Consider the following 12,487-nt stretch of genomic DNA (forward strand, 5'->3'; position numbering starts at 1 on the left):
CGACCAGGACAGACTTTTCTAGTAGCCTCACAGCCTCTGTGTGGTTTTCTTCATCACCCTTTCTCTAAAGTTTTGGCTAAGGCTATGCAGTGTTTGTCTTGACCACACTGCCCTGACAGGAGGTGAAGTTATGTCTGATTTTTAAGTTGGCTGTGTGTCTTCCAGTTGGCTGATCATGTGCCAAAAGTGCCATAAAACAAAAAGAACTCACCATCTTTTCAGGTAGAAAAGAAAGCCTTATACATTTGAACCCCACAATGGAGAATTTGTGTCACTGGATTTATCTACATTATGAAAAAAAAGCTTATCAAATTAAGATTAAAAAAATTCAGTTTCAATGTAACTTCTGAACATTTTATAGCACATTTATGAGTCATGCCTATGTTTTCATTAAACTAGGGACACTTTCTGGAAAATACTTTCCCTTTTAGAGTTCAGATCTGTGGATGCACTTGAACCCAAGCTTCTTTATGACAGTTTGTAAACCAGGCCCAGTTCAGTCTGGCTTCCCTGAGAGGGATGTTTTTTCCCCCTCTTTCAGGAGAGCCAACAAACTGTTTCTGAAATGCATTAGGTCTTTGGGTGAAACTGTCACAAAGGAAGATGAAAATCTCAGAGGTGTTTGGGTGAGTGTATAGCTTCAACCTAACTCAGTATGAGAGCCAAGGACAGCACTCAGATGGTACCCTCGAGGGCAGAATCACTGGCTGGTGAAGTTTGATAAAAACTCCAGTGTCCTGAAGGGTATTAAGATGCTTCAGAAGTCTGAGAAAGAGTTGCCCAAAGAAGAAAGTCAGAACCAGGGAAAGCAATTCTTCTGCAATGCAGTAAATATCCAGCAGGTGGCAACAGCTTCCTTTTACATTCTCCCAAGACCATTGGCATACAAACAGGAAGTAAACATTGCTGGATTTAGGAATGATCAACAATGAGGTTTTCTGTTCTCCCTCTTGTCCCCTTTTTTTGCTGTGCCAACTCTCCCTAACTTACTACATTCTCAGCTAGCAGCAGCATCCAGACAAAAAACAAGCAAGGACTCCAGGTACATAGGGGTTAACACACTCCTTCATCACCTAGGAGAGCCAGATATTTACAAATTCTGCTCCAGTCTCAGCCAGCCATTGGGAGAATCATGCCTAGTAACTTCCTCCAACCAGCATCCCATCATTAGTACCTACAGCAGCAGGCACTTTGACCAAGAACTGCCTGCAGGAGCTAGGAAAAACAGTTTTTTGCAAAACAAGCGTCAGGACTATTAAGTATGAGATAATTGTTAGGGGAAATATGACCAGCTCTCGCATCTTTTGATATACCTAATGCTTTATCTGTATCGATCTGCTTCTGCTAAGGAGGAAATTCAGAGTTTATCTACCTGTCTGTGCAATCAAGTGTGTTGCTGGACCTATTGGCAAATTACAGGAGCCCCACTGGGATCTTGCCTTTTAGGTTCTAATTTCCGCACCCATGGCAAACATGAATAATCAGCAAAGTTAATCAACACTTTACCTCCCAGGTGCTGTGCACGTCCAATATCCTGAAATTTGAACGGCAAGCAGGCAACAGGAATTCCCAATTCTAGTAGGGAGGATGCTCAATATCAGAGACCCATTAGAGCAAATCATTTCAGAGTCAGGGAGAGGGGACATGAATATCTTGAGGCCATAAGACATCACTAAAGTTAGAAAGACAACGTGACAAAACAATTTAAAAAGCTACAAGAACCACCAGTCCTAATGCCAGCTAGGGAAAGGGAAGGGCTCTTCAGAGATGCTTTACAAACCCACTTACTCATAGAAAGTCGTCCATCCTGTTTCATCGCTCTTGGTGGCCAGGAGCCCAGTGTTCCCATCATAGGTCATGAGGCCAAGCTCCAGGTTCTGTGTGGACACGACTTTGAGGCCTCCATTGGTGCCCACGGTGATGGTGATGATCTGGTTGTCAGGCATGAGCAGGTGACGGGGCATGCCACTGCTGTCCCGACGGATCTTCAGGGAATTCCCATTATTGTCAATCAATTCAGTGACATCATTGTCAGTACTGTATGTGAAATTGTACAAGTACTCCCCTGTCACCAGACTCACAGTGTATTGGTGGATGCCGTCAGCGTTGAAGACATATAACTCCTGCTCTCCGGGGGATGCAGCCTCATACTGGTTGAAGGCATTAAGAATGGGCTTGTTCTTGCTGACTGCCCTGATCCGAATATTTCCAAGGTCTGCAATGTAGATGGTACCATCTGGAGCTACAGCTAAGGATGATGGGGAATTCAAGATGGCATCAGTCGCGTAGGCATCATCTCCTGAATAGCAGTTGCAATTGACATCGTTTTTGCAGTCACAGTCCGAGGCTGCCCCAGCTAAAAGGCAGATCTCCCCATTGGTTGTTACCTGGCGTAGACGGTTAATCTTCTTCTCATCTGTCTCAGTGATATAGAGGACCCCAGTGTGAGAAATGGCAATGGCACTGGCTGACTCCAGGGCAGAGTGAATGGCTAGTTTGCTGAGTGAGTAGTCAATGCCAGGAACCTGGCAGTGCATGGGGCGTCCCGCAATGATGCTGACTTGGTGGTTCTCGGTGATTCGAAGGATGACATTGTTCTCTAGAACATACAAGGAGTTATCCATGGGATTGACAGCAAGGTCTGTTGGCCACTCCAGACGAACCTGTGGATGACGTGGTATCAGATTAAAGAACAGCCTTTAATATGTCCAATGCTTAACTGTAGGGCACTTACTGGTTTTATATATCTAGGAAAAAAGACAGCTTTTTAATAACACATTGTATTAGAAATGCTCTTCATTGAACCAGCTGCTCATTGCCCATGATGAGTGGGTGTGATGGAGAAGAAGAGATAATGTAATATATATTTCCTACCATGTCACCTGCCATGACCAGAACAAGCCATCAGCTCTACCTATGATGCTGCTTCTCAGCTCCAGATGGTTGGACCAGCATCAGAGCTGTTATATATGGTTGCACAGGTAGTTCACTACACAAGAGACCATGCCATCCAGCCCATACTCTGCTCTCCAAGCAGACACCTACGGAAGCTATGTACATTTAGAGGCAGCACCTGTATCTAATTCACAAAAAGGAGTCATGTGGCTTGGAAGGTGGCTCTGATCCAAGGGGAGCCAAAGTGCAGGCTCGCCAGCAAACTACTACTTGAGTGTCTGCTTTAAAAAATAAACTGAACCAAATGCATCTTTCTTCTGTGAATTTGAAATAAAAATCTCAGTAGCAAGTTGTCTGTTGTGGAACTTGAGCTGAAATTTATGAGGTTGGCCAAGGGTTGAAAAGGCCGTTATAGAAAGGTTGAGCGTGTATTCCAGGCTGTCTGAGAACAAATGCTGTACATTTGAGTGAGCCTCTGTTCTCTGCCTCTCTAACAGCCCAAACTAAACACACACTTTGGGTGATACTGTAGAGGGCTCTGCTCTAGTTACTACTGCACAAAGTAAAGGTTTATATAGTGAGGATGTAATCATTTCAGATTAACAGGGAAGTTCTGATTGACATATAACACTGTACAGTACATTCTCAAACCTGCAATAATGATGGAGAAGGGAGGCAATTACACAGCAACTTCTACCCTGTAATCTGCCACGGCTGGAGTGTGTCACCGGCTCCACTTTTCTCAACAGTTTTCCCTCTCTCTTACTCTCTCTCTCTCTCTCATACCTATCTGACATTTTCCATTCCATCTTAACTGTTTAGCTCCTCTCAGTCTTTCTCCAAACAACCCCGTGATCTGTATCTGTATCTCCCCATCCCATTCCGCTTCCAAACCCAAGAGGAAGCAGGTAAGAACCTCAGGCCAAGGGGCAGATGTTGCTTAGTGAAGAGAAATAAGAAAGAGTCTCACCTGCGCTACATCCATGCTGGAATCACAGCTCAGCGGCCGGACGGCAGTGAGGTCATTGGAGCCCAGCAGGGTGGAGATGATTCCATTCTGGTCGACCTTCCGGATCATGGTGGCATCGACAAAGTACATGAGCCCATTCTTGTCTACTGCAATACCTGAGCAAGACAAGCAGTGTGGATTTATCTCTTGGAAAGGGGTAGGATTGTGGGGGGGAGGTGGGAGATGAGATGCCTTGCTGAGCGCTCTGCTTAGACCAGAGACCTCACTGGAATTGATTAGTACCCTCAGAGCAGTGGTTCTCAGCCTTCTAACGCAAGATCCTTTTCTCATGGCACTGTGCTGGGATTTGTATAGTTCCTAGGGTGCTGGCTACATCACCACCCTCTTCCCTGCAACTGATGAAAGCATGCTCCTTGGACTGCAAATGAACCAAGGCTGCAAATGAATGAAGCAGGAAATAACTTTGCATCTGCTCTCCTTAGAAAAGAAGTTATTTCCTAAGTTCATTACCCTAAACATTATTAGTAGTAAGTTACTTGAATATACTTCACAACTAATTGCAGCAGTAACGCTGAGAAACGATGATTCTTGTAGTTACAAACTCCTAATTCAAGGTGTATGCCTCAGGAAGTATTCCCAGTTAAGCTTGACTCCAATCAGCACTTCAATCAGCGGGGGACACTGGGGCCTAGCATTCCCCTGTTGCAGCAGGGCTGGAAAGGCACAGATATGGCTTCTATTTATTTTGTGTCTTTGCCCCAGTGCCCAAGTACAAGGCTTTGCCTCCTTAATCCATGCTGCCCTGCTGCTTTCACAGTAGCTAAAAATGCTAACAGGAATTGGACTCTCAGATGATTGCTCCTTAATGTTAAGTATTTTTAGTCCTTTTCAAATAGAGACCCATGGGTTCCCAGAACTCCTCCATCCTGGACCCCTGGAAATTATACCCATTCTTAATTACTACCATTTATTGGGCATTTACAACATGTGAGGCACTGCACTTTCGACTTCATACACATTTGCTGTCTACCAGGGAAGTCTGGGCGTGGCCAGAGGCCCCTGGCTGGGCTTTGCTCTGTCTCCAGCCCACACAGCTGGCACTCTGGCCCATGGAGACAGGATGTCCTGATTCTCTTGACTGGCAGCAGTCAGAAATATCCAGGCGCAACCCCCTTCACTTTCCACTTGGAGCCTATGTGCATGATCAAGTTTACTTCAAATAAACAAATAAGGTTTTCTTTTTCTTTTTTGAGACAGAGTCTCGCTCTGTCGCCCAGGCTGGAGTGCAGTGGCGCGATCTCGGCTCACTGCAAGCTCCGCCTCCCAGGTTCACGCCATTCTCCTGCCTCAGCCTCCCCAGTAGCTGGGACTACAGGCGCCCACGGCCACGCTCGGCTAATTTTTTGTAATTTTTAGTAATTTTTAGTAGAGATAGGGTTTCACCATGTTAGCCAGGATGGTCTCGATCTCCTGACCTCATGATTGGTTTTCTTTTTAAACACCCATCCACACACCAAAGCAATCTCTCTGAGTTAAATGATTACAGGGAAAGCTGTGTTTTGGACTGCTGGGCTTAGTTAAGTTCTGATAAGAAGAAAGCCAAGCTGGTGGCAAGGCTTTATCTGGGGCGGGAGACTCTTCCTTGATGTCCTTTACCTCTCGGGCTCATCAGGGTTGCATCTATGGCCTTCCCTCCATCCCCGCAGCGGGCTTCATCAAAGGGCAGACACTGCTCTCCCGTCCCTGCCACAACTTCCGAATTCCCAGCCAGGTCTTTGGCTCCACTCAGAGACTTGACGCGGTAGATTCTCCTGCTGTTGGTGTCGGACACGTAGAGCGAGCCGGACACGGGGTCCACTGCCAAGTAGTACTTGTGTGCCGGGTTGTTGCTTTAGTAGAAGAAGCACAAAGAGAAATGAGGAGGGGCTATGGAGCTGGCCGCCTAGATCAAAGGAATGACAAAAATCCTCGCAAGACGCTTACCTTCTCTAGTGTCTTTCCACTTTAGTGAACTGGAAAGAATCTCACATCAAACTCAGTGTTCTAACACATCATGGTTCTTAGCTACTTCTAATTGGACTTATGCTCCTCATGCTGTTAAAAAGTTCATTTCCCACCATGCTAAACAACTGTTGCTTCATTTAGCCAGTACGAGAGCTCCCACTCCGATCCTGTTTTTGTAAGCAGGATAGTTATTCAAGACCAACTACAGTCCATGTGTGTGCAGTCTCCTTAATTTCCCCTTAAGGGCTTAATGTATTCTCAAGTGGGATAGAGGAACACTTCCATGTGACAATGTTCTCATTTTAACCTATGCCTCCAGGGTACTAGACCATTAATACTAGGGTGACCTGGAGTTTTCCTAATTTTATCATGGGAAGCACCCCAGAACCGCCCCCAATCTCCAGGCTCAGAGCTTGCTTCTTTACTGCTCTTCAGTGTGGATATGGATAAAGTTTGCATTTAGTGTAAAGAAATGTGGGTATCTTGCTGGTACTGTGTCTGGAATCTGAATTACTGAGACAGGAGATGCACTTTTCAAATCTAGGTAACAGTGAGGTCACAGGTGTCTGCCAGGGCCCTCAGCCACACTTGGGGATTAATACCTTTGTGTGTGTGAAGTGTATTAGGAAGGCGTGAGCCTCCGAGACCTGGGCTGCTTCCACTGCCATGTGTCTGGCTGCCCTGTGTGAGGCTAAGTAGGACAGAGTAAGACTTGTAGAAGTGGCTCAGGGCTAAAACACAGGAAACTCTAAACTCAGTTCTGACCCAGCTGGTGGTGACCTTGGTTAAGTCATTTGACTGTGTCAGGTCTTAGCTTTTTTGCGGGGGCTGGGGGGATTAAATCAATCATACTGGATATTGCTAATGTTCCTTCTGGCTCAAAACCCTGCAGTTCTTCCCTTTGTAGTGCCTGTCACTGGTTTGAGGTTGTGACCGGAATAGGTGCTTATGTTATTCCTATACTGGTTATTACAATCAGCACCTCTAGTATGCAAGCAGTAATTGCCTTTCTGCCTCAGTGTGGTAGACTAGGTTTTGAAATGAGCACAGGCCCCCCTTTTTTTCCCCTGCTATTTTATTTTATTTTTCTTAGAGACAGGGTCTCACTGGAGAGCAGTGGCGCAATTATAGCTCACTGCAGCCTGAAATCCCTGGGCTGAAGTGGTCCTCCCGCCTCAGCCTCCCGAGTAGTTGAAACTACAGGTGCATGCCACCATGCCTGGCTAATTAAAAACCGTTTTTTTTTTTTTTGGTAGAGAGGGGGTCTCACTATGTCGCCCAGGCTGATCTCAAACTCCTGGCCTCAAGAGATCCTCCTGCCTTGGCTTCCCTAAGTGCTGGGATTATAGGTATAAACCATGCAACCAGCCTTTTCCTATCATTTTTCTATTTTACTTTGGGGTGATGGGAGGACAGGGGCTGGGAGAGGTGAAGGGAAGGTGAGAGAGATGACAGTGTTGGATGCATTTGTCCTGTTGACATTAGCTAGTAAATTACTAATTAAAACACCACCATTTGGGGTCTTCTCTGATTTAAGGGAAAAAAAGAAGAACTAGGAAGCTATTTTTAGGAACAATCTGTGTTGAGTTGAGATGGTCTTTCATTCCAGTTTCTCTTCAGGTTGCTATTAAGACACATCCCTGAACTAGAAGTCAAAGTTTTTCTGAAATTCCAGCCCAGATAACTAAAGCATAGACTACCTGGGTTTCCTTCCTTTCCTTTCCTCTTTTCTTCTTCTTTTTTGGCTATTAAGTCATTAGAGACTATCCATATATGCAAAACAAATTAGGGCAGAAAGGGAAAAATTCATGCCATTTTTTAATTAGATACTGCACTCTGTCACTGAATGAACAGTAGCTGGCATTATCAACAGAAGGATCAAGGCATTGCACATCTGTGCCTATCTATGAGAGAGATAATTAATTTTGGACTTTCTAGTGAGCCTGATTCGAGGATGCTTTTCAAAAGCTCTGGCAGAAGAGCAGGCAGTGGAGGGTGTAAGGTCAGTTCTTGCTTAGGGAGACCATTCTTCTCCATGGTCTCATACCTGTTTTCACCAAGATGCTTGCAGAGAAACTCACGTCAGAGGGACAGCCATGCCTCCATACCTGTGGCTGTGGCAAAGTCACATGAGATTGGTGAATTTCCTGGAAAAATGTCCTTCCAGAGCATTCCTACTTATTTTTAAAATTTGGCTCAAATGGGGTGCCTATAACAGGCCAATTTTGGGGTGCCTGAGAAGAAGGCAGAGGACTTTTTCAATGCATGGCCTTTCCACTGACTGTTATGATCTTGTGCAATTGACTCTACTTTTTGTCTAATTTTGACCTAATTTTGATGAAGGAGAGCTGTCCATGCTTCATTTTAAAAAGTGAGCAGAAGCATTCCATCGAGCAGTGGTACAGATTGCTTTGTTTTTGCTCTTCTTCTGAATAAAAATAAGGTCACTTTTCTTTAAGAAAGCTCATTCTATCTCCATTTCAGTGCGGTTCATGTGTGAATGCACGTGTATGTGTGTTTTACACTTTATCTGTGAATTGTACTAGTGTGGTTTTAAATGATAACCTTGGATCAATGTAATGACCAAGGCGCTTTTGACAATGTATACTTGGTCTCCATCCTTCAAACTATTCAGAAGTGATTTTACTCCATGAAAATTCTCAACGCATCTGACTTTTGGATTCATTCTGACCGGCAGATTGGCAATTAACTTTTTTTTTTTTTTTAAAGATGACCATATATCCAGGGGAAAAAATCATTAATGAGTTGAAAATGAGTTTTTAACCCGTTTCCAGTTCATTAAAGCTTTTGTGAACCCAGTCCAGCATTTACAAAAGCCAGGAGTTTGCCTCAACTGTTTAGCCCAATTATGCACCGCACTGAGCAGTCGGGATAAAAGTTCGCTGAGGGTTCATTATCTTGCACTTGAATCTCCCGGAAATTCTAATTACTGTCAGCTTATTTGGTTGCTTTTTGACTGCATTTCATAATTGCTAAAGCTTATCATATCCACAACACACAATTAGCACATAAAAAAGTTACTATATTTGGTACATAAAAATATACAACATTACACAAGAAGCACAAAACAAAAAAAGCAAACACAAGGAAGCAAACGAACCATATCAAATTATATGGGAAAGAGTTCTTCATCTTACCTATGTTTAAACTCTTTATTTCTTTATAGAAAGAAAACAGAAAGGAAAAAAGAACAAACAGTTAGCAGAAGAATTGATGATAAAGCAAACATAACATTTTTGTTTCTTGTATAAAGGGGCCCAAAAAAGGCGGTCTTTTTCTTTTTTCCCCTGAAACTGACAACTCCTGGCTCAATAGCTTGAGAAGTGCCCCTGATTTTGGACTCCTCCCAGACATTGGACAATCTGGACAAGAAAGCTTGAATTCTCTCATCAGCAATGTGGCTGTCACGAGACACAGGTGGCAACGGTGAAATAAGCCTCCTGAGTAAGGAAGGGATGGCAAACAGGTTATATCTTGGGTGCCAACATGTGTTGACCAGTAATGGCTACTGGGAGTGTGGTGGTAGAAGGATTTTGAAGCCAAATTTAATATCAGCTATAAAGAGTACTGTGACTCACTTGCAATGTCCACTCTGAGTGTGGGAGGGAGGATGGTGACACGTGTACCACCTATTTGCCATTGGTGCATTTCAGGGTAGAAGGAGTACCACCCAAGAGGGAGACCCTGCTCGCAGCCTCCTGCAGTTGGGCAAAGGCTGTTGAACCCTGAGACTCTGAACCACTTCCTTTCCCTGCACCATGTCACCTTCATTGTCTCCTTTTAACTTGGGGTGGGACCCCAAATATGCATTCTTTCTAAAAGGTAATGTGCAATATTGCAATAACGTCCATAAATGAAATTTATAGGTAATAATATCCTCTTGGAATTGGAGTCAAAGACTCCAGTTATCATTTACCAGAGAACTAGTAAAAATTTTGTTGTTGTTTTAAGAGAAGAAATACATTCAATTTCAATAGGAAATTGTGGCTGAAAGTTAACGTGCCAGAGACGAGAAGATGCTAGGGCCTCAAGTAAGGAGAACGACTCCCATTCTCGAGGCTTCTAGGCCAAAGTGGAAGAAACTCCTGACCCCTCTTTCCCTTTCAGTTGAGGAGAAAGGCTTCAGGGAAGGGACAGAAAGTTTAATGCCCTGATTTCTGCTCAGGTGTAGCTCAGTCCTCTGCCGGGGGCCATCATTAGTGGTGGGTTTGCACAGGGATTACATTTTTATATTTTATTCCAATGTGTTAGTTTTTGCAAAAAAAAAAAAAAAGTTAATTAAATGATGCTGATAACTCCTGAGCTCTGACTGACATGGTGCAATTTAAGATTCATTCTGCAAAGCCTGGTGTGTCAGGGTGGCAGCCGGGAATTCTCGCGTCTATTTTATATTGCTTAATGAAAGTGAAATGTTATCTGCCACCAGTGGTAGTCATATTTGGCTCTTAATTATTGCAATATCAATTTCACTTTTTAAAGTCAAGATTTTGTAAAAATACTGGATGGGATTTGGGTCTGCAGACCTGACCTACTTCTTTCCTAAGAACATCTGCTTTCAGTTGATTAATATAAGATCTATGTTGGGGGAAGGAGAAGGGAAGGGGTGAAGGATCAAGTCGTTGGAGAGTGTAGAGCCTGAATTATCATATAAATATGAGCTTTGGAGAAAGGCTGAGGTCACTGCTATTCCAGTCCAGGATCACAGCAGGCTGGGTGCTTAGCAGGCAACAAACCAGAATAACAGCATCACCGAGTCAGTCTATGCAGCTGGGTACAGATGTCCTACTTACAAGGGATAGGCCCAGGCTTTGTGTGCATGGTTTTAATACCACAGACTCTTTAGGTGAGCCCTTCGAGGAAAAAGTGGTGTTTCAGATGGGAGAATTGAGATGGATTAGCTCTTCTTCACACTGCAGAGTCTCAATGATGTCTCTGCGAAGCCTTCAGTGTCTCTTGTGGCATTCTCAGCCTGTCTCTCAGAGCTGCCATCATGCTGTCTGGTGATTTATGTTTGTGTGCCTGTCCCCCTCAGTTCTTCATGAGTAGGACATGACTCACTCATCTCTGAAATGCAGATACTTAGTAGAAGACCCAGGAGAGAGTTAGGGCTGGAAAAATAGGTTCTTGAGTGAAGGAAGCAAGGAATGAGGCTTCTTCCTTAGTGCTGGGCAGACCCTGCCTTGGACTAACTCCAATCCCTCATGTTCTGCTCAGAATTACAAATCTATAATCAGTGGAGACTGTTGTCTTTTTTCATTCCAACTCTCTCTGTGCCACATTTTCCCCTTGAGGAAGGTGGACTTGGAGTAGCCACAGGGTGGTTTTGTTGTTGTTGTTCTAACCAAAGAGAAGTTGACTGGGGGTACATTTGGTTTAGTTTCAGGAGGATGAGCTCATGTGGCTTGTAGTCCCTTTAGCACCCAGTTAAATGGTTGCTAGCCATTCTTGAACAGGAATGTCTTTGAGGAATGCACCTGCCCTACAATGTTGATTTGTCTAGCATCATTGCAGAGAGTAAAAGGCCCCATGTAGAATTCATATTTCACTAATACAAGGACATCAATGACAAACTGGTTGATGAGCATCATTTCAAAGATTATTTAGATTATTCACTCCATAGGAAAACCTGAAATGCCTAGAGATATTAAAAAGGAAACTTGATAAAGATTTTCCCCAATTTTGTAACTCTAATGATTTACATATCACCAATAGTCAATTATGAACACAAAAGAAAATTTTCTAATTTATCAATAATATGAAACAAATTTTGATCAGCCCTACTAAAGGAAAGACTGAAAATCCCTCTGTTCTTTCTATAGATAATGAAATTACAAAATAACTGTGATATTAAAAGATGATCAAAGATATGCAGCCAAAAAGTATAGAAAAACATGTATCATGGAAGTGTTACAGGAATTAATTAATAAAAATATTACGTTATTTGTCTGGATTTTGTGATGTTTATGATAGAATTGGCTTTTCTAAACTGCAATTTTTTGGGTTTCTTTTCTCATCCTAAATATTCCATTTCGTTTCTCATTTCGTATTTATAATTTTATTTTTTTCTTCTTAGAGAGAGCCTCTGAAATTGTATTAGTGTTAGGCTTCATAAAATCTGGGTTCTACCCTTGGTAAAAAGACTTTGAAAATAGTGCCAATCAGTCTCCAAAATTTTATGGGGACATTGTTTTTCCTTTTATTCTGGATTGAGTGCTTCATGACTTTTCTTTCCTGACCCCCATTTTCAAAGCCTGACCACACAGGAAAAGCATTTCCATTCTTTAAGTGGAACCACACAGTCTTCCCTAACAGTCTACCTGGTCATCAAGCAGGGTCTGTCCTGGCTGAAACTCTCAGGCAGAGCTTGTCCTTGGTGACGCTTCCTTCCAATGTCTGCTGGCTTTGCCTGCCTTCCCAGGCTGCCACTTTCCCCCCGCCCGGTACTAACATATCTGGGTTGGACATGTCCCTTCTCTGAAGGTCTCCTCTAATGATTGGCGCCCTTCACTCCATGCTGAAAGCACCATCAGAATGTCAGCATGGAGAAGTGGTTTAGTTGGAAAAAAGCATGTTTAACATCATAATATTATTTTATGT

The 12,487-nt window shown here is 43.4% G+C and overlaps 1 protein-coding gene across 9 annotated transcripts in view; it reads right to left on the reverse strand.

Annotated features, from left to right (window-relative positions):
- Positions 1 to 12,487, reverse strand: part of TENM2 (teneurin transmembrane protein 2) — a 1,389,831-nt gene that overhangs the window by 45,209 nt on the left and 1,332,135 nt on the right. For 7 of the 9 annotated variants that reach the window (XM_030825333.1, XM_012505108.2, XM_030825352.1 and 4 more), the window contains 4 exons: positions 9,028 to 9,048; positions 5,522 to 5,754; positions 3,866 to 4,020; positions 1,789 to 2,663 (listed from right to left, as the gene is read on the reverse strand). In XM_030825333.1, the coding sequence (XP_030681193.1) occupies positions 1,789 to 2,663; positions 3,866 to 4,020; positions 5,522 to 5,754; positions 9,028 to 9,048 (1,284 nt within the window). The remainder of the gene's footprint in view (positions 1 to 1,788; positions 2,664 to 3,865; positions 4,021 to 5,521; positions 5,755 to 9,027; positions 9,049 to 12,487) is intronic. The other 2 variants (XM_030825348.1, XM_030825360.1) reach the window with 1 other exon arrangement.

This window comes from Nomascus leucogenys, chromosome 2 (genome assembly GCF_006542625.1).
Source record: "Nomascus leucogenys isolate Asia chromosome 2, Asia_NLE_v1, whole genome shotgun sequence".
NCBI lineage: Eukaryota > Metazoa > Chordata > Mammalia > Primates > Hylobatidae > Nomascus > Nomascus leucogenys.